Source organism: Oreochromis aureus, linkage group 14 (genome assembly GCF_013358895.1).
Source record: "Oreochromis aureus strain Israel breed Guangdong linkage group 14, ZZ_aureus, whole genome shotgun sequence".
Taxonomy (NCBI): domain Eukaryota; kingdom Metazoa; phylum Chordata; class Actinopteri; order Cichliformes; family Cichlidae; genus Oreochromis; species Oreochromis aureus.
The window spans coordinates 7,773,705-7,798,908 of NC_052955.1; the positions used below are offsets into that span (position 1 = coordinate 7,773,705).

Consider the following 25,204-nt stretch of genomic DNA (forward strand, 5'->3'; position numbering starts at 1 on the left):
CTCTGATACAAACGTTAATAAAAACACCTTTGTCTTTGGTTTGGATACTTCTTTTAAAATGTTTGGAATTTTTTTTTTTAAGAAGAAATTGAGAGTTAGCAAATTAGCTAAATCGTGAGGGATTATCTACATCTTAATGATGTGAAGGAATCAAGTTCTTTATTATATTTTAGATTTAATTTTGCACCTTTATTATGGAATAAGTCCAGATGAGGGCACATCAATTGTGTGGAATGCTAATTAAGATGTAATCTGCAGAGCTTGCCTTTAGGTACATTCTTCAATTGAAAACCATAACACCTCACATAAACTCCAGTGTGTGACTCATTCAAAATGTTAGGGTATGAAATGCTTACTTTTAGAGTTTGATGAAACAGACCACAATCACCAGGGTTTCAGAGTCTACTGTCTACCTGTCTGCAGCTTCAGGAAGACGCTGACAGGAAGACTTTCTCATTCATACAATGAATGAACCTGTTCCCTCCCAGTCCAGCAAACATGTGCAGGCCCAGTGCTTATTATTCAGTCTCCAAAGAGAAATCCTTCCATAGACTCAGGAAGTTTTACCCCCATCGTCCAACCTCTCACAGTCTCTGTAGATTTCCTTTGTTATCTGACTTGTCAACAGTTTAGTTGGAGCAAAGGTCTCCAGAAAATTGTCCATCAATAACATACAATGAAGTGCATCACAGCAACTCAATGGCATATTCATGAATACAGATTAAGTCTTTGTGACTCTTGCTAGTAAAGATACAGTATACTCATGTTCAGAAATCTGGAGTTTTGGTAACTCAAACATGTTCTTTCTTAATTATTAACTATTCCTATTCATAAGTCAGGAACATCACACGAAGGTTCTGTCCAAAATGAAAAAGAAACATTTGTTTAATAAAACGTGATATGAATCCTAATTTGAGTCCATTGCAGCTCAAGGGTGTAACATTTCCGTCTTGACTAAATGATTGATGGCTTCAGTGGAGCTTTGTATGGTGTCACTTTTCTATCTTTCACAAAACTGTCAAATCTAGTCATATAGTCACTACTGATACTGTGCTTATACACAGGATGACATTCTCTCTCTGCATGTGCAAGTAATCTATCAAAGGGCTCTTTAGGGGAATACATGAATAAACAGGCATTGATAATGGTTGCTTGAATATCAATTATTCTAAAAAAAAATACTCTGATCTTGTAATAACCTCATTTGAATAATGTCCCTTTTCCTCTAATGTCTGGTATTTGTTATATATATATTTACTGTAACAAGTGACACACATCTATCATAAGTGGTCAAAGGGTCATTGTTTGATATGTAAAGCAGAACATTAAATTACTATCATGGGTTTTCATGACTTACGTGCAAATGAAAGATGACAGCCAAAGTTGCCTTTTACCTCAAGATGTTGATAGAAATTATACAGCATAGTGATGGAACTAATTATTCAATCCCCTGCTGTATTTATAAACATGCTCAATTAAATGAGCGAGTTTGTTCATCAATAAAATGAATAAAATGAGCAGTCTCTAATTTTTATGGTAGTTTAATACAGAGAGACATAATATGAACCAAAAATCCAGAAAAAAAAACATGTAACATGAAAAAGTATTTGATCTGCTGCAAACCAACCAGAATTCTGGCTTCCACAGATTGGAATCATTCAGTCAATTATAAATACTCCTAACCTCAGTGTGTATGAAGCACACCTGTCCACAGAATCAATTTTTGCCTTTCCAACCTCTCAACCTCACCTCACCAACCTCTTCACTGCCAAAGGAGCTGTCAAAGGACAGAAACTGTAGACCTGAACAAGGCTGGAATGGGCTGCAAGACGGTGATGAATGTTGCTGCAATTATTTAGAAGTGGAAGAAATATAACATGGCCATAAATCACCCTTGGTCCAGAGCTTCATACAAGATCTTGCCTCATGGAGTGAGGATGATCGTGTGGTGAATCCCAAAAAATATGGCAGGATATGGTTAATAATCAGAAGGCAGTTGGGACGATACCCAGCAAGAACAGCAGAGGTAACACAAACTGCGTTGTGATGGATTGAAGTCTTGCAGTGTCCGCAAGGTCCCCCTGCTAAAATTCTCACATGTACGGGCCCATCTGAAGTTTGTCAGTGAACATCTAAATGATTCAGAGAAAGCTTTAGAGAAGGTGCTGTGGTCAGATGAAACCAAAATTAACCCATTTTCATCAACTCAGCCTCCTGCGTTGGAGAAAGAGAAATGCAGAGTATGACCCAGTGAACACCACCCCCACAGTCAAACACAGAGGTAGAAACATGAAGCTGTTTTCATGCTCAGGGTACAGGATGGAAAGATCAGCAGGAGATTAAATAATTAACCAAAATAATTTCCCCTAGGGATAAATAAAGTATTCTGATTCTGATAAAGAGGGATTTCAATGATGGAGAGTTGAAGATGCAAAAGGTTTAAATATCTTTTAAAGTTTTCCCAGGCTGTATTTAAAATTTGTTAAAGACAAGTCCTAAATTAACGGTAGCAATTGAAGGTGTTCTAGTCCCTTTTCTTAAGGAAGCCCTGAGTCTGGATTTCTTTAAATTATTATTTCCGAATTGAATCGTGATTGTGCTGTATGAAATTCTGTGTGTACTGCTTATACTGTAGTTCTGTTATTTATGCTACTGTATTACATGCTGTGGTGTGCCATGCTACTTTCTTCTTCTCGCAGCCCAGTGCCAACCATCACGTGGAGGAAGATAAATGGCAACATCCCCAAGAAAGCAAGACTCCGTAAATCTCAGGCTGTGCTAGAGATTCCCAATATTCAGCTAGAGGACTCGGGAACTTATGAATGCAAAGCTGAGAATCCAAGAGGAAGCACTGCTTTCAAGGGACATCTGCAGGTCTACAGTGAGTCTAAGTATTTTTACATGTTTTTGTCTTCACTGGTTTAGGAAAAAAAATTGACACATTTTGATTATGTGGTGTGGACAAACACCCCACCACTACCACACACACACAGACATACACACACACTCTTCATTATTATGCATTATCTAAGAATGTGCATGTAAGTGTTCATTCATTCCAGGAATGGCAGTCTAACCAGCAGCTCTGCTATTTTGGTCCTTCTGCATTTTTTACTCATTTTTCATAAAGTAATCTTTGCCACTTAGTGTTTTCAAATTGAAGACTGTTCCTTAGGAATTTGCTGAACAGCCCGTGCTATAATTATGTATTGATCTATCCAAGATAATCCAAGAGCAAGGATTCATCACAGCAAGGAATGTGTTGTTCTGTTTGAGCTGAGAGAGAAGTTAAGTGTGTCTTCTTCTAAACTACATCCCTGTTCATTTGATGCTTAATAGACTACTGTGTTTGCTCCCAGGTGCATAATTTGATTTATTTTTTAATTTTTCTGTATTGTTTATTTTTTAACAATTATTATTTATTTATTGACGATAAATCTCATCTAAAAAAGACTGAAGAATTGCAAAATTTAATCAAGAATCTGTTTTGTGTTTGTGTATGATTATTCATTTTGGGGTGAATTTCACCTAAGAGCAGTTTTTAGTTTTCTAATAATGAATTACTTCCTTTATTTGTCACCTTCTGTGATCATAAATTATTTATTATCATTAAATTATTATCATAGATTATCTTTGAGGCTGCGTGACTCCCAGTTCCTCAGTATTTGTGCCATGTGCACAGGCCCAAGATAATGGACTGCTTCAACCTTGGTAGGACACATTTCCAAGGCCCTGTTCTTCTTGGCAACCTCCATTCTCTTGACATCACAAGGAGAATAGCGAGCCTAATTTGTAGCGGCCTCACACTAAATGTAATTTACACAGGTTAGCTGGTAGTTTGCACTTTTATTGTGAGGGAGACCTTTCTGACCATAATCATTCAATCAAACCACACAAAAAAAGTATTCTACTGAAGGTGCCATATGGAAAGAATAGAACGTGTTTGGCATGTTATTGTGAGAGAAACAGCTCAATAGTGTGGGTGTCACACTGTCTGCACACTGCACAAGAAATAAACCACAGTGGAATGTGCACCATTTAAGTTGGGAAGGTGTGTCATAGTATACGCTAATATGGACATTATTTGGAGGATTTAATTTCTTAACGTTAAACAAAAACATGTCAGAAATATATGTATAAGCTTTGTCTAAGCAAGGTAAAATATATCTAAAGTGAGATCTAAAGCCAAAAAAACATCATCAACAAGTTGTCACAAGAAGCATTACAACTTTTTGGTTAGACATATATATATATATATATATATATATATATATATATATATATATATATATATATATATATATATATATATATGATATATATATATATAAGGTCTTGTTTTTGAGTCTTGTTTGAGAGTGAAAGACATTCAAGCTAAATTTGCAAGTAAAAGGGATTAAAATAAACTAGAAATACTCTGGATTTGCATTTTCTTTCCCGCACAAGACTGACAGAATGTTCCTGCCCCAGTAAAAGGTTCTTGTATATTTTATAATCTTGTAAATGTACAAGAAGTTAAAAAAGAAAAAAAATCACAGCCATAGATCAGAACTGCAAGATGGAAAGAGACTAGGAGATAAAAAGAAAAACCTACAGCCTATACAGTGTTAAGATCTTGAGTTGTGAGAGAGATTTTCTGCAGTATGTGGAGTTGAGCAGGAAATGTGGATGGAGCCTTGGGAACACAAGAAAGTAGGCTGTGGAGAAAAAGAGAAAAGTCTGATGGTGAGTCCCCAGGAAGGGCAGTTGCTTATTGCTTAGTTTGCCTTGGCCTTGGACCAGCAGTGAAGTGGAAGGAAAGATAGAAGATTTTGACATACATGATACAAATAAGTGTAGCGAACAAACAAGCAAAAATGCCTCAGTGCTTACTCAGTTGGGAGTGCAAAAGTGCTCCTGCCTCTTGACATGAGTTTTAGTTGTTCATTTCCTTCAGTTACTATGACCTCCCTACAGTTTTGAGCATGTTAGCTTGACAATAACACAAAAACATGAAAGTGATCCCTACGAGAGTGGCTTTCTACAAATCTGAGCCCCAATAAAAAGCTCCGCTTGAATTTTTTTTCTTGCAAAATACATGCAAAACCAATTTGCATGTATTTTAAAGCATTTTGCTGTTCTGTAGCACTAGTTAATATAAAAGTTTAATAGTCCATACACTTACTTCTTGCCCCCAAAATGAGCCATAGATTTGTTGTGCAGTACATGAATCAAAACTTCTCTTTTGCTTTTTCGTATTATTCTGTTTCATGTTACAAAAAAAATTAAGGAGTGACCAGATTTGAGGACTTTTGTGTTAAGTGATAAACAACAAATAAAAAACATTAGTATACATGAAAGAGAATGCAAAAACAAAAGGTTTGATGGTTTTAAAGATTAAAATGCTCAAATTAACTAATTAAAACATAAAATATTACTGTGATTAATAAAAGCAACATGCACACAAACATCAAATACGTGACACATCTGATTTGAAACTTAATTTATAAATTAGTAATCATAATAGTTTATTTGTAATCAGTGACTGATTTTTTTCAACTCTAATAAGAAATTCAGCCTTTTACGTTGTACGTTGACAGTGTATTCATACATGCATGTTCTTGTACCTGATGTGTACTTCAAGGATACATTACTTATTCGTAATTTTTTTTCTATCTTCAAGCCCTCCCGCAGTGGGTCAGAATGATTAATGATACTCAGATGGATAGTGGAGAGAAGCTCCAATGGGAGTGCAAGGCCACTGGGAGGCCCCGGCCCACCTATCGCTGGCTTCGTAATGGTTTGCCCTTGACATCACAGGTACCCATTTTACTTCACAGTACCTTTTCTTTTGCTCTATGGAACATCTGAATTATCCTTGTGAATCTTCACACCGACTATATGCAGTACAATCCTGCAAATTATCTCCGCATCCAGGAGGGATATTCCTTTATTCTTTTTTTTCTTGTTCCAGGGTCGACTTGAAATAGTGAATGGGGAACTGACCATTCACAAAGTGCAGCAGGCGGACTCAGGAATGTACCAGTGTGTTGCAGAAAACAAATATGCGGCCATCTACTCTAATGCTGAACTCCAGATTTTAGGTATCTGCTAAATGGATTTAAGTTGGGCAAAAGAATGTGTCAAAAACAGAAAGAATTGGTGTGAATTACTTTAATTATGTTACTTTTCCTTTCTGCATATTGTTTTACTGAATGTCTGCAAAGAATAAATTGCAGACATTCAGTATTGACAGTTGAATAAGGTACTACATGATAGGTAAGGGCGGGTTGCTGAAATGCAAGCGGAGAACACTGAACTGTGAGATGTGCTGATTGCCAATCAATGGTCCCTGATTTAACCCAGGCGGTGGGCGGCATGAATAAAAGAAGGCCTCTTATAGTTATATTCAGTGTGGTGTCTGCAAGCATTAAGCTTAGGAGAGTCCTGAACAGTTCTACCTTATTCTGAGAACAAAAACCAATGACTTGTAGGTATAGATTTATACTAATGGGAGCAAACACTAAGAGGAAGACATCAATGGTTTCTTTGATGGAGTTTAATGACTCCATTAGAATCTTATCTTCGCTCTATCGTTTGTCATCAAAGCCCAGACTACATTACTTCTCCCATTACTTAGGAAAACAAATCTTCGATCCGGACATGACTTTCATCGGCCATTTATTAGTCAGTCATTACTATTATCACTTAATAATCACTTATAATCATTAATATATCAGCCTACACGGTCTATATATTGATGGTGAAGTTTTCACATTATTTCTAACAGAGTATATGTATCTTTTCTTGTTGTTGGTTTGGTTTTTTGTACATAACAAAACCTCCATCAGAAGCACTTTAATGACATTAAAGGCCAAAGAAGCTGTGTTCTTTCTTGAGGCTTCTGGGGAAAAAACATAACAGTCATACTGAATAGCTGTCCACTGTTCTGTCTTGATGCACTATTTTCTCCCTGTCATTTTCTATACTGGGACACATCTGTGACACCCATTCCCCTTTCATGTTTCCCTGAGGGACAGTTTGATTTACTGTCTGTATGGCTTGCCCTTTTTTGAAGGCAAGTCTGTGGCATTTTGAAAATCTTACTGCAAGTAGATATGGTTTTTTTGCCCAATATTTAAAAGATTGTTTTATACTGGTTTTGTACTAATCACTGCTCAGTTGATTTAAATTCAAAGGCTTGCCTGCAAGAACCAAAAGTTCTGGTTTTTAATAAGTTTTATCTGTGCTGACGAGGAGGTGCTTTTGCCCTCCTTGGAGACAGAGTCACACTGGTGATATTTAGAGACTGTTGACGAATGTTTTCATAACTATAACCCCCAGGCACATCTTCCTGGTGACCTGTGCTCTGTGGAGATGTCCACAAGCAAACACTATCAGGACAGATTACATGACTAATAACAGCCTGCAGATGAGCGATCACTAGAGGCTATGTGGGGGCAGCGGCTGCCCTCACGTCTGTGATCTTGTCCTAGATCCAGCTCTTATGGGAGCGTGGCGGGTGAAGTAATACGGGTACTGCCACCAGCAGCTGTAGGCCTGCTCTTATTTTGATTAAAACAAATACGCACAGCAACTGCTCTGTTTTCTGCTACTTTCATGTCTAGAGGGACCTCTGCCACTCAGACAGCTACTGAGGCTCAAAGACACAAGTGTTACAGGGAGAGAGGGGGTCAGCCTGTAGCTACAGATGGGATTGAATTGTCATTGTGTATAATGTCACCTATGAAGCATCATTCAGAATTTGAATAATCACAGTTGACTAAGCCCTGTAGCCTGTAGATGGCCTTGATTTGTAACTAAGCTATATGCCAGCACCACAACGTTAATGCCTGAAGCAAAATTATTGCTTAATTTGCCTGGCACAAAATTATTGCTTAATTTATATTATATATATAGGCATATATTATATTATATATATATATATATATATGTATATATATATATGTACATGTGTGTGTAAATACATAGCCAAAGTGGCTCATTTCACAGTAAATAAAAGAATACATTTATGCATAAAAGCTCTCCTTGTAATACTTGTTATGAAAATTGTAGTTATTTGCAGTATATTTCGATTAACACAGTGTTTTGAGTCATGATGTGCCAGCCTGAACCCTCTAGCATTTTTAAAATAATTACTTTGAAATGCCACAGCTGAAAAGTCAGAACATGCATTATGCTTTTAATTTTTTTAAGTTTTAGCAATCGCACAGTAATTAAAACAGCAATAAGCATCAGGTATATGGTTTTTTTGTTTTGTTTTGTTTAGTTTTATTTCTTAAGAAAGCAGGTGAATTTGAAAACAGTTTCAGATGAAATAAAATAAAACAAGGATCCAAATTTCCACTGAACACATTGTTCAACTAGCTTGTGTGGAATTTTGCTGTAAGTGGGGGCTTACATTCTGGTAGAAGATGGTAATACTGCATTTTATTAGAAGTCATTTGATTCATAGATTGTTTTAAAGCTACATCCATGATCAAATATCCCTTAAAATAAGCACTTAAAGTAGTGAATCTTTATTAAAGAAATATGTCGATATACTTTATAAATCATATAAAGTAATATGCGCATCTTGTTTTTCTTAAACAGCATCAGCACCTGTCTTTGTCCCCAATCCAATACGGGTCATAGCCACACTTGGAAAAGATGTGTCATTAGATTGCAAACCAAAGGCATCACCCAAACCACGGATAACATGGAAGAGAGGAGACCGGAGGATAATACCAAATAAAAGGTACAAACATGACCACTCTCAAATGAAAGTAACTTTTAACATGCTGGATATCTTATTTTGATTTTGTTTATTAGAATGCATGGAGTTTTTAAATTGTTTTTGTTCATTTATCCCTTTGCATGCAACTTGCAAGAACCTCAGAGCTAAAAGTTCTGCTTAGGATATTTGAGTGTGTAATGTGTGCGTCATCATATTAAACTTAGAAATGCGACATATGTCCCACACGGTGTATGGTGTGATATGGTTGTTTTCAAAAAACACTGTAGATACATGTCGTGTGCACTGTGTACAGTGGCTCAGTGCTACAGGCGTGTCTATCAGTAGGATAGATCTCTACTCTTAATTATCATTTTTACTTTTGAACAATATATCACCACAAGCCTAAGATAATACTAGTACAAGTATTTGTGTAAAAACTAGGATAAACATGTAAAACACATAATCTACCTTAAATATAGCATCCTGTATAATAATATGTTGTTAGAATTGTTTCAGTGTTTGGAAAAAAATCTTATAGACTTGACAAAGGAATCATTTCCACTTTTATCACTAGGAGAGGTAGCATACATTTTCTTTGAATAGTTGTAGATTTACAGTGCCGCAGCTCTTTTTTGTAATAGAATCCAATTTTTAGTTCATCTGTACAGTTTAGAGAATAAAATATTATGAGAGAAAGTTAATTGCTCTGTAAAATATGTATGAAGTCATGAAAAGTTTGTCTCCCTCGATATCTTTATATTGTTATTCATCCTAGTTTTATGGCATAAATTCCACTGTTATCATTGGAGCTCAGGCCCTTGAGGAATTGTCTACATGTCTTGTTGTAACACATCACAGTTTCATTACTGTAACTGAAATAAAGTGTCACTGCTAAAATAAAACACCTTAGGTACTGGCAAAGCTCTGGAGACTCATACTCAACCCCACCTCCTTCTCAAGGATGCTGACAATTTAGACCACACAATTGCATTTGGAATTCACATGCAGTTTGATGCATCATCTTTTATGAGAAACATCTCTCCATTGCACCTAGAGGGGGCTGAGCAAGGCGCGGGTCTATCAATCAAACTGAGCGATGCCGCTGAAATTATCAGTCATGGCTGAGCATCTCAAGTTTTGAGTGAGAGAATGGAACCTTTGTTTATCGGCCAAGATTCAGCAGTCTGTTGAACAGCCTCACAGCAAGGACAGCCAGTGGATAATCAGATCCTCAGTATGTGGCTCCTTCAAACAGGCAGGGACAAATCTTCCTTTCTCTAACAGGTGGAAGAATATTCAGGGATTAGTTTATCAGGATCATTTCAGAGGTTAGTGGAAGTTTGTGCTATTTATTTCCTTTTCGATTAAATTTAAAATAGTCTTCATAGGGTTCTTTTCGACATTTTTCTTGCAACTGATGGATGGGTCGTGATTAATGACTATAAGGTTTTTGTCAAACCTTTGCAGATGTTTTTCATATCACAACACAACCTTAATCTTGTTTAATATCTAACTTCAAATAAACTGTCTGAAATTGCTAATCTCTCCCCTCCTAGTAATATATAATTCACTATAAAGTGAGATCTTTATATTTGTGAGGTGTTGTTGTTTTTTTTCTTTATAAGCGCTACAATCAGTGTTTCACATTTTCTTATAGATTTTCTCTTAAGATATTCAGTGTTTTGATAACCACAGAGTCAGATCCAATTACAATTTGACATCTTATGCATTGCAACTTAAGGTTGCTATAGTAGGTTAAGCGGGTAATTGTGTGTTTGTGGGAGGTGCTGTTCAAATGGAGATCAACCTTGTGAGAGGACGATTTCTATCTGAAAAATCCAAAATAGAGACGAGGAGATATGCGTTTGCAGGTCTTGGTCAGAGTGACTCCTGTAAGGATTTTCTGCCATTACCAATAGTAAAGAGTTTATGGGTGTAGAGACGTCCTATTCATGAAAGACCGGGAGGAATCGAGCGTCACGTTTATCTGGCATTGACAGCTGTGCTGACTTAATGAAGGTTTGTAATTAACATGGATTTCCACTAATGTTCAGGGCTTTTGTCTCTTAAATAGAAAGTATTAATCCTATTAGTTTGAAAGTACATGGCAGACTCATTTGAAATCTACAAACACTTTGTTTGAGAGCCAATCAGGAAGAGCATAATTTAACCATTTTTTATTATTGCAAAATGTTTTCCACAAATAATTTAAACAGGTTACTAATTTCATATGTAAATGAGTATATTGTTGCAATCTGTTTTATTTCACTTCAGAGATCTTTCTTTAGATGAAATAAAAAAGTTTTCAAATGCTATAGTTTAGCTGTGATCTTCTTATGTTTACATCACATATTCTGTTTACCCAGCATTCCCTATCTTGTCCTTTCTGCCTCAGTGTCCTTGTCAGATGTAAAAAAAATTTCCGCTAATTTGAAAAATGTCTCCTGGCTGCAGATTGCCAAAGAATCGTGTATGTGTGGCAAGATTTTTAGTCACGCCCTCGTGAAGATCCCCTTGCCAATTTTAATCACCTTGCCCATGATGAAAGTGCTTAGTGTTGTAAATGTGAATGCCAAATAATGTGAATTAAATTACGGCAAAAGACCGGAAAACCTCACACCCCCTTGTTATTTTTGACGAGTGAAATTAATTTTCTAATTAAAAAGAAAAAGTATGTGGATGCGCCTCAGTTGCAATGGTGCGAGTTCATACGCTTTTATATATCTTGCCTCAAAGGCAAGAATTAGAAAAAAACAAAACTGACAATACTTTCAAAGTATTAACCACCACCCCATTTAAAATTAGACATAATATAAACATTGCAAAGGAATCGGTTTGCCCTCACAACATGGTCACAATACCATACTTTAACATGACTCCTGCTCTATAGCCATCTGCTCACACACCTGCTTTCAGGCCTGTTGTATATAGTTACAGCCACAACTATCTTATGTCAAGCAATTCATTTTCCAGCTGTTATTTACAACTCAGAACAAAATGTTAAACCCTAATTACTATTGTCCTTCAACTGGAGAAGGGAAAGCTGTGGGATTGTGGCTGTTTCTTTTTGTGTCTCCGGTGTGTATTTAAGGAGGGCAGCTTGGCGACATGTATATCTGCTTTAGATACATAAAATGAACATTTAAGGTTTCTCTGGCGCTACAATGAGCAGTCTGTAAGATGAATGCACTGTTTATGTATACCTAACAAAGAATCTTGTCATCTATTCTTATTATTTTACTTTGTGTAGTGTTCTCTGCAGATTTTGTACTGAAATGTTTCATCAGTGACTTTTAAATTATTCTGCAATTAGAATAAATTGCAGCTGATTGTGTTCTTTTAAAGATTAAATATAGCAAAGCATTGTAGTGAAATTGAAAGTCAGAGAAATAACTTTCTCTGTTCTTGACATCAAAACCTTGTCCTCATTATCTTTAAAAGCATTTCCCTTTAATCCTGTGCATGGTAGAGCTATTTAGCGGTATCAAAAAATCAAATTCATTTTCACATTTTTACTATGATTAATCTTTATTTCATGTGTTTATTTTCATAGTTTGTTGAAATCGAGTTATATAAACAACTTTGAGATGTTGGATCCAGTGCTACTAACTTAGCATACTAACTAAGCATATCTCATGAGATTGCATATGCTCTTACCGATAGTGAATGTTACTATTCTTGTAACCCGAACAACCCTAAAACATATAACCTCATGCTTGAACTTGTTGTTTGAATGTGAATTTGCTTCTCATACCAGTATTGATTTTTGTGTCCTTTCTTATAGGATTATGCTGTTACGGAACAACACTCTGAAAATTGTTAACTCCAGCCGAGCGGATGAGGGGAACTATGTGTGCCGGGCAGAGAATCAGTTGGGCTCGGCAGAGATGACTGCCATACTGTGGGTAAAAGGTAAGTGATGCCCTGAAGGCCTTTATTTTCTGCCAAATTAGCACAAGTCGGCCACCAGTAAACAGTCCCCAATGTCATTTTTTCCTCCCCACCTTTGCTCGGGTGCCAGGGAATTTATTGTGCTTGCTCAGCCGTGAAGAAGGCCTCTCACATTCAAGAATCATATTACAAGGACACACTCTAGCAGTGTAATAGTATGTCTCATAGCTGCACTGTGCACAGTTTAGAACAGAGCTAACCGGGATATTTATCTGACAAAGGTGAGTGTTTTTGCCCAGGTTAGGCTTGAGTTCCCGTGATTGCTCTGCCTCTGATGTCACAGTTAAATGCGCTGCCTTCCGTTAGCCTGAGGTGACAGTGCAGCAGCTTTGTGCTTTCAGAGGCCATGCGTGTGGTGCTTAGCCCGAGCAGAGTGGAGGTGACTGTCGGGGAGAGTGTGGTGCTGAGCTGCAAGGCGACACATGACACGTCATTGGATGTGGCTTTCCAGTGGTTCTTCAACCAGAAACCAATCAACTTTCAGTATGACGGTGGCCACTTTGAATACATCCAAACAGTAAGAGCCAGAGTAAGAGCAATAGTACTATTAACAGCAATTTTAACATATTTGCTTTTGTTCCTATCTAACTATTTATCTCTGTCTATCTAATTATCTGCATGACTATCCATATGTTCTGTGTAAACAGAAGGCTTTTTTTCCTTTTGTTTAATTTGTTCTATTTTTTTCCACATTCATTGAGCCTGTCGACCAACCGATTTAAATTAATTTTCCTACCAGTATTCTTACTGAACCGAACACTTGTTACATCTGAAAAAGAATCAGCCAAAGGTCAGACAGCCTTGTGGTGTCATCAAAGCGAGTCAATAAATAACCCATTTATGTATATCAAAGACAGTCCTTTTGTTTTGAATTTCACCTGTGAACTGTGAAAATGAGACACTGACTCATACTGGCTCAGCTTTGAAGGTTTATCAGGGTCACCAGTGATTTAGTATGAGAGGTAAGGCTATTGTCAGCTTTTCTTCAAAGCTGACAAGCTTGGCTTGGTTATGGCAAAGTCTAAGATTCTGTTCACAACAAGTACACGATAGTTATTCCCGTCCAGAGTTAATATAGAACAGTATCTTCTCTTTGACTTTTATCCTCTAGAATTGACCAGGGTATACAGGATCAATGATCCTTTACATGCGATGTACCAGCAAAAGCAGAATGTACACAGAAAGAAATTTAACCTTTGCCTTTGCCCAGCTACAGGACTGTTTCGCTAACCTTGTCTTTTCACCTTCTTCCTATTTATCTTTGTTATTTTTGCTGGACCGCTTCTGACCTCTATGTTTCACTTGTTTGTTTAGGACCAGCAGATCAATTGATGATCAATAGATCAATATATAATTTTCTGCCTCAAGGTGCAACATTTTTATACAAGTTAATTTAGTTTTGTGTTTTTTCAGAGGTGCTTTTTTTCCTCTCTGCAAAAAAATAATTGGTCACCATAATTGTGACCAACCATAAAATGTTAAAGTTGAAAACAAATCAGCAAGCTCCTAGCAGGGAGTCCTGTTTATGTCACTATTCCTTTATCAACAGAGGATGTTAAAATCACATCTGCCCTGATATGTCCTCTGCTACAACCTGTCCTCTAGGGAGGAAGTATTTGCAGTGACAATTCTTTACAGGCACAACAGAAGCCTGGCTGATGCATGGTTTGTAATTTTAATCAGGTTTCCTGCTAAACAGCTGCCTGTAGACTTTGAATTATTCCCAGTCTTGCCTTAGGCTTTTCTCATTTCAGCAGAGAGAAAATACGGGTAGCTGAAGAATGTAGCACCAAGCAAGCACCTGAATTAAACAGGAATTTTTCAAGCCACATGAGCCTCTACAAGATGTAAAGGAATCACACTTTTTGTGTCGAGCACATTTAGGCTTGCCTAATACCTAACTTTTTAATGCTTTCCTTTCCCAATTGCAGCAGTCTTCAACAGTGGATCTGATGATTAGGAACATTTTGTTGAAGCATGCTGGGAAGTACGGGTGCAGAGCCCAGACCAGTGCTGACACTGTATTTGCAGAGGCAGAACTTCTTGTGCGAGGTAAGCTTGTTATCTGGCAGTACACTGTGACGTCTTGCCCGCTCTTTATTGCTGGTGACTTACTGCTTCTCTTGAACTAATCCACAACTGCAGTACAGAATTAACGTATTGCACACTCTTGGAGAATTTAGTCCAAGTCACTGTGCCACTTGGCTAGCTTTTAGGTGAACAGGAACATTGACACAATGAAAAACTATCTCGGTGAACATATGGGCACATGTGGGCCCAAGACAGACTTTCAAATTTAGTGAGCCAGTGCTTTAAAGCTGTTAGTAATTCTCTGAAATAATGTTAACAATTTCTGGGAATCTATTAAATTAGCCCAATTTGTTACAAGTGCAGCTCATCTGGGAAGTTGGTTAATTACAGTGATCATTAGAGATTTGCTCCTGCTGGGGACAATTGCGCCAAGACTACTTCCACATTATTGCCCCTTTTTGATCATTTCTACTAATTTTACATTATCATGGTGAATGTCCTCAACAGATGTTGCATCTGCATGAACAGGTTTGCTATGTGCTGTTAAATAGATTGACTGAAATGTCTAGTGATCAAATGCTTTGGTTATTTTTTGATTGTTGCTGAAAATTGCCCATGCAAGTTCTGGGCTTTTTGTTTTTTTGACTGTTGTAATGACACATTAACACATTGTCAGGCTAATCATCATTTTATGAGTGACACTATTTAAGCCTCATTGCCTGAGGAGTTTTCATGGGAGATGGCAGGAATATTTATAATGAAAGCAAATCTATGTCAAGTTTGCCTTTTAATTGTCTGCATTATAACTGGGCAATACTTTAATATCAGTAGTTGGTGATAGTCACTGGAATACTGTGCAGGTAGACTCAAACTGTTAGTGTTGGGGTTTAAAGAAACCTTGAATGTGTTTCATTTTCTCTCATATAAAACAATTACAATGGTTGATGATAATATTAAAAACTTACAATTTCAAATAATGAAGTCATCCTTTTAACCTTCAGCTAAAAAAATAATTACTACTCTTATATGTAAAGATGTCACTAAGTATGGATGCTGTGTCATTAATATGGTCATCTCAGGTATACAGCCAGCCAATCAGAGGGGAGTTAGTTTGAAAGAAAGTTACTAAGGGAGAACTATGAACAGAAACTCCACTAAAACCCAACAACAAAAAAAGTTTTGTTTATCGTTGTTTTACTTCTTCTTTTTTTTCATTTGACATTGTGCATTTTTCACTTTTATTAGAAAACCTATGGTGAACAATCAGACAGGTAACTTGGGATGAAAAAGGGGGGTGTGATTTGCAACACAGCTCCCTGGAAATGAATTATTATCTGTGCTATTATTAGCAGAGTATGTAAAATATGTGATTTAATATGCACCCCTAGTTATGAGCCACAGTTTAATATGTTTTCATTACAGCTGACAAAACAAAAAGAAATGCATTAGTTAATAACAAAAAATATAAAACATGGTAGAGAAGCACTAATGCATCCCCCGGACATCACGTGGATATTTGTCTTGTCAACTGCACATCTGCAAAAAGAATGGTATTTTTCACTGGCAATGGCCAGTATGCATCTTTCACATTAATTTTGAGTTGATGTAGTTATTTGCATGCAGACTTCAGTTTTTTATATATATATAATGAAAATATTTTTGTTTCCAAGATACAAAACATCTACAATTGAAATTGTTATTTTAAGCATCTGCATCATCTACAGATACGACATTTAAATACCATATACTATTAATAAGAAAGGACATAAAATAAACAGTAAGTTGTCTAATACCTGTCAAAGCTTAAGCTGCTAACCAGCTGTAGCTAATAGAAATCAACTCATTCACTGCCCAAACACTGGCAAACATTCCAGATAGACGCCTATGAAAGTAATTATTTGGATCCCACAGTGCAAAAAAATGGCCCTTGCAGTGTAGCTTTCTCATGGGCACTTTTGGGGGGACACAGTGGATTGATTTTCACTGAGCGCGCCACCTGCCTGCCTTTTCATTTACAGCTGTTCCCTCTAGAGTCCTTAGATGTTTGCTTTAGTTGCAGTATACATTTACCTCTGAAGACTTAGGTAAACATATGTTCAGCTGTATTAAAACAGAGGAAGGCCTACCATCCAGTCACGCTGAGCAGAACTGGCAAATTCCCTCCAAAAATCCAAAAAAAGAAGCGTCACTATCCCTTAATCAGCATCAAATCCTTGGCAATGAATCTGTGTCAACCTGCATGCTGCTTCACTTTAGTCAGTTTAGTATGTTGTGTTCTTGTCTGGTGTCTGTTTGTGTAAAGATTACAACAGGGAGCTGGTTTTGTCACCATACGCGCACAGCTGCATCTCCCTCCTAATGCTTCCGCAGTTGCATCCATTAGTGTATCTAATTGTAACAGCCCATAATGAAAACATCACAATGGGCCAGCTTAAAAATTGATTCAAACAGCAGCAAAGATTGATGATTGATTTTTGTTTTTTCCTTTTTTCCGTGGCCATTTCAGAAGCATTTTTCTTTCAAACTTTCAAACATGTTTAATCTGTGTCTCCTTTTTCTTCCACCAGGCCCCCCCGGACCACCTGGAGTGGTGATAGTGGAGGAGATCACAGACACCACAGCCACTCTGTCATGGACACGTGGCGTCGACAACCACAGCCCTATCAGCACTTATAATATACAGGCCCGAAGCCCATTTTCATTAGGTTGGCAAACTGTCAAAACAGGTAATCAATAAGGAGCAAATTGCAGCCTGTAGATCTGGGAGGTTAATGTGAGGATATATACAAAGGTCGTAATCCTGCCCAAAGTTCTATACCAAGATAGAGAATCAATCCAACTAGATCAAAGTTACTGTTTTCAAGAGAAACAAATACAATTTTCTTTGGCAATTTTCTCTTACTTATATTAAAGTTTGAATTCCTCATTTTAAACAGTTGGTATAGAACAAACTATGAAAACATGATGCCCTGTGACATGTGAGATTTTTAACAGTAGGAATAGGATAGGATAAGATAGGATAGGATAAATAAGAAGCAAATTGATCGTATTCACTGTTTCATTCATTCAAGTGTTTGAATGAAGGCTATGCCTAACAGAGAATGACGTCACTCCAGTGCAGTCCGAGTTTCTCTCGTCTGTATTTTAGTTCTAGTTTATCTGCTTGTCCGTGTGAGTCATGAATATGCAGATGAACTTACCTTTACAACTGTGTACGACTGCTTACTGTCTGTGTTCAAGTTTGATCCCTTCAGGCTTAGTGCTTTTCTCCTTCCACCTTGGAAGTTGGTGAATTTGTTTCTAGATAACCTGGTTAGCAAGTGCATTTTTAGCTAACTGTAACATTAAATATTTAAATTTTTTAATTTTAAAAGGATTTAAAAATGCTCTTGTCGTGTATAATTGTACAATTAAACAAATCACAAGAAGATATGTTAAAAGTCGATATCTATGAAGTTGTCTTAGGCTAAAATTAACTATGGGGATCATTTATGTCAAGTTGTAAACATGCTTATTTTTTCCAGTAAAGGTAAAATGAGAGTCTGTTGGAATTGACTAATTTTTGAAACTGCAGTTTCCAACAAAACAGCACTGTCATATCCCAACAATGCTTATGGCTTTAAAAAAATACCCTCTTACCAAGTAGTTGTACAGTATAAATAAGAACACTTAACTAATACAACATATTTTCCTTCCCTCTTGCACTCATACACTGTTCTCAAAAGGGTAACTTCATTTTGCTCCTTACCTTGTGCGTGTTAAGCAAGAGTCACTTCATCTTGCTGCAGACACTAAGCGAAGGAGGAGATGTGGCTGATGCGCCCGTTTGTTTCAGTCTTTGAGGCTGGTGCTGTAGTGCGACAGCTAGTCGGTCTTAATAAAGAACGTGAAACACAGTTTTCTGTCATTTTCTAGTTGAATTCAGCTATTGTTCAGAGGTGCTCAGCAGAAAGTAATTTGAGCACATATCAAATGTCACTGGTGTGAATTTTAGTCAGTGTCATGTCAGCAGTAAGTAGGAAATTAACCTTTTGGGCTTGAATTATAAAATCGATCTATGTTCATTTAGTAAAAAATGCACTTTCACTGCTTACAAAGGAATCCTTTTCTTCTGTAACTACATGGAATAGCCATCAATCACTATCACTTAGCATTAAAGGATGAAGGCTTGCTAAGCATCGTGTGTAATCCATCTTAATATGGCGTGTGATAATTATAGCAGAGTTTAAGGTGTGATAATGATTCATCCCCACAGATATATAAATCATACTTTGTATACCCTCCTCTCACATCATGTCTGTTCAACTACATTTAATTTGATAAAGCACAATTAGGTCTCTCTGATATATTGTCAGTGTTGAACTTGTTAAGATTAGCATGAAGGGGATTGGGTTTTTAGCTCCTACTCCTTACAAACAGAGTTATCAGCTCATGTTTGGAGAGCAGCCTGCTTGACAGAGTGATCTCATTGTGAGCCGCCGTGAATGATAAGAGTGTAAGCTCCACTGCTTTAGAGACCTCTGGTTCATTTGTGACATGGATATGCTTTCAGTCAATGTTTGTTTGTTATTGCAGGATCAATATTGACAACGCTTGATTATGGCAGTGCTGAAGCAACTAGATTAGTTGCATTATCTCCTTGTAATTCTATTCTAAATACATTCATAAAATCAGATTTTTTTTTCCTTTAGTCTGAGGATGTAATTTAATTGCATTGGTTTGTTCTGCTGAAACTGCAAAAATTGAAATCACCTTCACTTTTAAGCTGTTGTTCATGCATCAAAATGCCATGTATCACCTTTAAAGCAAATTGTGTAACGTCACCACCTGGTGTGAAAATATAACAAGTCACAGTGAATCTGTGAGGATGATAAATAAGTTGTACAGTCCATAAGAACAAAGACATCTTTTGTAGGCTCAGTTCACACTAGCTTTTGACTGAAAGGCAGGTTAAAATCTCCCATCACTCAGATTTTGCACACAGGCATAAACTGTGACCTTTTTTATGTCATCCTACAGTTTGACAGGATTAGATTTAAGACATGTTATGCACAGTATGTTGTCATATGTAGACTTTGTCATCAGGCTTTGTAAAAAAATGTCTGTAGGCCACAATCCAGGCTGTGTTGCTCCTCCAGATCTGTGCCACTTCTTGCCTCTTTCAGTGGCTTTTCACAGTGAAACACCTGCTTAGTTGCATGATTGAAGTCAAAACCTTTGATTGTTTGGCCATAAAAAACCTCTGGCCTCTCCTGGTTGCATTTTATTTCTGTTTATTGCAAGCTATGCTATTCTTTAGAGAGGATTTTGTAAAAGGTATATGATACCTTACTGATTTATTCAATGTGCTTTCTGCAAACACCTTTAAAGCGCTAAGCTGGCACTTAGGGTACTTACCTATTATATACTGTACATAAGGAAAACTGAAGTGCTATAGCTGCAACGTTGTTCTGAATAAATAAACACACAGGAAATACTCTTGTGTGCAGACCCAGAGCCAGTGACAGGAGACATGGAGTCAGCCATGGCTGTGGAGCTCAACCCCTGGGTGGAATATGAATTTAGAGTGGTGGCCACCAATGCAATTGGGACCGGAGATCCTAGTGCACCTTCGAGAGGAGTTAGAACTAAAGAAGCAGGTAATACAGATTTTGACAGACATCAGCTGTAAGAGCACAATTATATTTATTATAGTCAATTCAAATCCAGTTGATAACTTATTGCTGTTGGAGAGCTTAGCTGTTGCCCCCATATGCCACTTCAGAACCATGTTGTATTCCCACTGTTTATGTACTCTATTTTAATTGGGGAGGACGTTGAAAGTAAGCTGCTTGTGTGAATTTCAACAAGTCTAGTGTTTCTGTAAAAGCAGCCAGGCTTTTAAAGCCCCGAGGCAACAACACAGCAGAATATAGCATTTACGGTGAGCAAAAATTCACTGTGCTGCTTCACTAACTGCTCATTTTCCGTCTACAAAATGCAATAATTATAAAGGTCAGTGGTCATTTCAAAGTGGCTTATTTAATCTGTCCCATCTCTTCAGCGTAATTAACAGACTAATTGCTGTATCTACACACAGTTGTAGTAATCCATCCCAAAGTTACAATACGTGATCTAAATGTCAACAAATAGGTTCCAGTTCAAAACACAGCACTGGAAACCTACAATAGCCCTCACTTTGATTGACAGATGTTTCAGTGAAGGCATAGCCACCAAATAAGGTAGTTTTTGCTGTTTTCTGATGCTTTGACCATAGTTTTAAAAAAGGAGATTTTGTAGTCAGTGTTAACCTCTCTGTTTTCCACAGTCCCATCAGTGGCACCATCAAATGTTAGTGGAGGAAATGGGCGCAGACATGAACTGGTCATCTCGTGGGAGGTAGGTTTTCTGTCCAATTCACTCAAGTTTGACAATGTGCAAAAAAACGATTGAATTAAATGTGTTAAAGGCAAATCCCTTAAATTAAAAATAATACTTCTCACAAGCACAAGATCCAAACATTGGAATTCCTCTGAGACCGTATAATGATTAGCAGATATAGCATATAAATAACATATAGAAGAGTTTTTCTTTGAAATTCAAGATGCTAAATATATAAACATACTCTTGTTTTTACAGAATCTTATAAAAAAGCTTGTCAATGTCTTGAGGCCAGATTGAAGATAGAAGAAGAAGGAATAATGACTGCAATAATCAGTGCAAGTCAAAGTTACCCTGATGATAAATGTAACCCCAAAAGGATTTAGAAATATTAATACCGTTTTTATTATCTTATCTCCGAGTTTACTTTTATTCTCTGGATTCATAAAATAGTGCCTCTCGTTCTCTCCTGTGACCCTGTAAAACAAAGCAGTGCCTCTGGTAGTGGAAACCCACATGCATAAAGGCACATCATGATGATTATTTTTAGGATCATTTACATGAGTAAACATAAGAAGACATCTATAGCCTGTAAATATTCATCATTTAACTTGAGGAAGTATTACTCACTAGGATTAAAAATGTGATAATGGGACTCTGTGTAAGGAAATTTATCATCGCCTAGACGCGTCTGAAACAGCACGATGAGAATCAGTAATGAAATCCGAGAGTAAAAACGAGCCCACTGCAAGAAGGTTTATTGTAAACATCAGTCCTGAAACTACATTTCTGACTTTATTCACTGTTTAACAGTGACTACTATGAAGAAGAAAAAATGCATATCATCTAATAATCATGTAGATGTTGCCATCACATGAGCTGCATGTGCTGCTCATCCTAAAAAACTTCACTTCCTGGGAATACTTGTCAGACATTATTAAGGAGGATAAAGCATGGTTGATGGATGACGGTAGTCCTTGTGGTTCTAAGCTTGAAGGAAATGGTCTGATAGTTTCACGATACACAGATGATTGCATTCGTTTCCAGTCAGTTGCATTCACTTGAGGTGAGATGCGATGACTAGCTGCAGTAACGCTCGGTGTGTTTTTAGGGACTTGCATTTGATTGTCATGCTATTCCCAGAACCATCAGCGTGAGATCTAATTAACACATGGACAAAAGTTTCAGCAGCTCGAAAAAATAAAATGAGATCTTAGAGAAGTTGTGACTTTTGTATAGAACAAATTAATAGCACCTGTGATTACACTATCCTGCTAATACAAGGTTTTACATTTCCTTTTGTAAGAACCAAGTTTGGGATACAGCACTGTGCAAAAGTGGAGAGTCACCTCTCATTTCTTTATATTTTCCTTGGAAAAATTGGAAATGTGCTAACGTACATGGATATGTTGTTTTTGCTACAGAATGTGTAGACACAGAACTGGTTTATCTTTTGACTCAGGTGACTTTTCTGTGGTTGAATATATAAGGTCATATAACACAACATAGGTCAGTGCTTAACCAAAAAAGTAAAGCATTCCTCTTAAAATGTTCAGATACAAGGACTGGGCCTAAAATGATGGAAAAAGCAGCCAATGTCCAAAGAAAAACTTTGAAAGTAAAAACCACTTAACTTTACAAGAAATTCTGGCTTCTTGGAAGCAAAATGGTAACAAGATGAGGGGTGACTCAGCTTTATCACAGTACTGTAGGTATCAGAGAAAACTGTAGTGAAAATGTAGTGCACAAATATACCTCATTAGACATTTTCTACTCACTTAAAACTTCCACAATTAAAATGTCTGTAGACAGTGTGCAAAGGCCATAGTTCATAAACAGCAGGGCTCTATTTACATGTTGGCATAAGTTGGAGGATGAACTTGAAAACAATGAGGTTACTTCATCAGTTCTAGCTGTTTGTGACTTCAGGAGACAACTCAATAATGAGTTGATAGAGTGGATACAGTGGCCAACTACCAAGAATGGTGTCAAAAATGAGTGTGTTTTGCCCACAATCAAGGCTTACCTCCTGAGAGCGCAAGGGTCGAGTTCACATAAGTTTTTATGGTTTCCTTTTGTGAAATACAAAGCTCCTGAAACCTGAATTATTCATTCGTTGTTCATCTGTCCACTTTCAGCACATCACAAAAATAACACATACAGTTTCTTGTCATGGCATTGTTGCTTTTATTGGCCCACTACACCTTCTGTGTGTACACGTTATACAGTTTCTAACAAGCAGTGTTTCCCAATGTCAAGCCACAAATACAGGCATTCACTCCAAGAGTTATTAATCAAACACCTGACGGTTGCAAAATACCCAAACCTGTTTTTTTATGTTCACCAACCTTTTCATTTTGATTAATTATTCTACTGCAAGTAATCGGCCGTGTTCTTGACAGATTGTTACGGGTTCGCACATGAAGTCTCTTGAAAAAATGTAGATCCGTTAAAAATTATTTCTCCACTGATAATTTCCTCAAAACAAACCATTCATGTCAGTTTCCCCCGTGTGTCTCCATTCACAACACCGGGCAACCAGGGAAAACAGCTGCACACTCCATCTTCTTCTGAACATGTCTGGCCACAGTAACACCTGGAGGTGTGCAGTTCTAATTACAGTCCAGGTGTATATAGTCTGTATGCTTGCTTGCAGTGATGTTTTGGAAAAAAATTTAAAATTTTCCTAAAAAGAAGAAAATGAATTTTGACAACCCTAAGTTATATTTTTTTTTATATAAGAATACACTTTTATTTCTACTTCCATTCTACATGTGGCACTACAGTGGGAATGATTTGCAAAGCAAATAAAATTGTGCACTGTTGCATAGAGAAGACATGACTGTAAGATGATCTAATTTTTTATTGAGCACCAGAAACAAAGAGGTAAACCACATTTAACTATACTGGCCATGACACAAGCTGTAGCACTACAGAATTCTTTCTCATCAGCTGTGTCAGGTGTAGGTGGTCAAAAGCAGACCAAAGTGCACTTTTCACACCCTAAACTCAAAAGTTCTTGAAGCTTGGGCCCTCGGTGTGTTGCTGATTGAAAAGAAGTTCTTTACTTCTTTGTTACTGTAACTTACTGCAGCTGTCATTTCCAACAAACACAGCAGTCTGCACCACATTCTGGAAAGTTCCTCAGCTGTAGAAACAAAGATAAAATAACCCAGGTGGTGATGCACTGAACTCCAAGGCAGCACTGACCCTTTTGTTAGGAAAGGCAAGGGAGATGCACATTATCTCCCTTGCCTTTCCTAGGGGGGTATATCACATAGGATGCCATGTGAGTTGTGAGGGGCTCAGGTGAACATTCATCATTAGGGCAAAGTGACCTTTTTCCATTTTAGACACAGAGACGTGGGAGACCCATCTGCTGTGATATACTGGATGATTTTCTCTGACTTTCATTGAATTTATACTCAGATATGGAAAGTCATTGGTCCACTGGGACAGAACAGTTTTCCTCAGGACCAACCGTTGAACTGGCTGTTGTACAAAGGCAGAACATACACGAGATAACAGACTAAACATCTGTCTACAGTCATTTCCAGCACATGTGCAGGTTGTGGTTATAAATGGCTCTGCATTTCAACATGTATACATGATGTGTTGGGAGCTGTGGCGATATTACCAGGGAGATAAAAACTACAAGCTTATTATTGAGAATGGCCGAGCTTTAGCTCAAGATCATAGCTCATTGCATTTTAAACAAGGTTCTAATTTAGTATATTGAAATCTGCTTAAACATCCCGCATCTTAAAATTAGAGGGCACAACTTGGTGATAATTGCAAAAATTGCTGACATGGTTCAAAGACGGCCAGCTGGGCCGTTTACTACACAGAGCTACATCAGCCTGGCAAGTGATTAAGATGTACTGAATTTAAAATTTGGTCCCACCAGAGAGGCGCAGTAAAGATTAACCTTGACTCTCAGCGTCATTCTCTCTAAATCCGGAGGTGTTTATGAAAATCTGTTTGTAATCTCAAGCTACAATAGTTGTAGAAAATATAATAAGTTTCACAACAAGTAAGCGGGATATTAGCATGAACCATTTCCAAGTGGACAGCCTGGCTCTCAGCCAGATTCAGGGCAATGCAGCTACTGAATTGCTATGAGCAGAACTGAGAATTTGCAATTGA

At 37.3% G+C, this 25,204-nt stretch overlaps 1 protein-coding gene across 1 annotated transcript in view; it reads left to right on the forward strand.

Annotated features, from left to right (window-relative positions):
* cntn5 (contactin 5) overlaps window positions 1-25,204 on the forward strand; it is a 105,624-nt gene that overhangs the window by 75,192 nt on the left and 5,228 nt on the right. Inside the window, exons 11-20 of the mRNA XM_039622456.1 lie at window positions 2,700-2,881; window positions 5,663-5,799; window positions 5,954-6,083; window positions 8,593-8,737; window positions 12,501-12,628; window positions 13,009-13,184; window positions 14,599-14,719; window positions 17,266-17,424; window positions 20,188-20,337; window positions 21,006-21,076. Of these exons, the coding sequence (XP_039478390.1) occupies window positions 2,700-2,881; window positions 5,663-5,799; window positions 5,954-6,083; window positions 8,593-8,737; window positions 12,501-12,628; window positions 13,009-13,184; window positions 14,599-14,719; window positions 17,266-17,424; window positions 20,188-20,337; window positions 21,006-21,076 (1,399 nt within the window). The remainder of the gene's footprint in view (window positions 1-2,699; window positions 2,882-5,662; window positions 5,800-5,953; window positions 6,084-8,592; window positions 8,738-12,500; window positions 12,629-13,008; window positions 13,185-14,598; window positions 14,720-17,265; window positions 17,425-20,187; window positions 20,338-21,005; window positions 21,077-25,204) is intronic.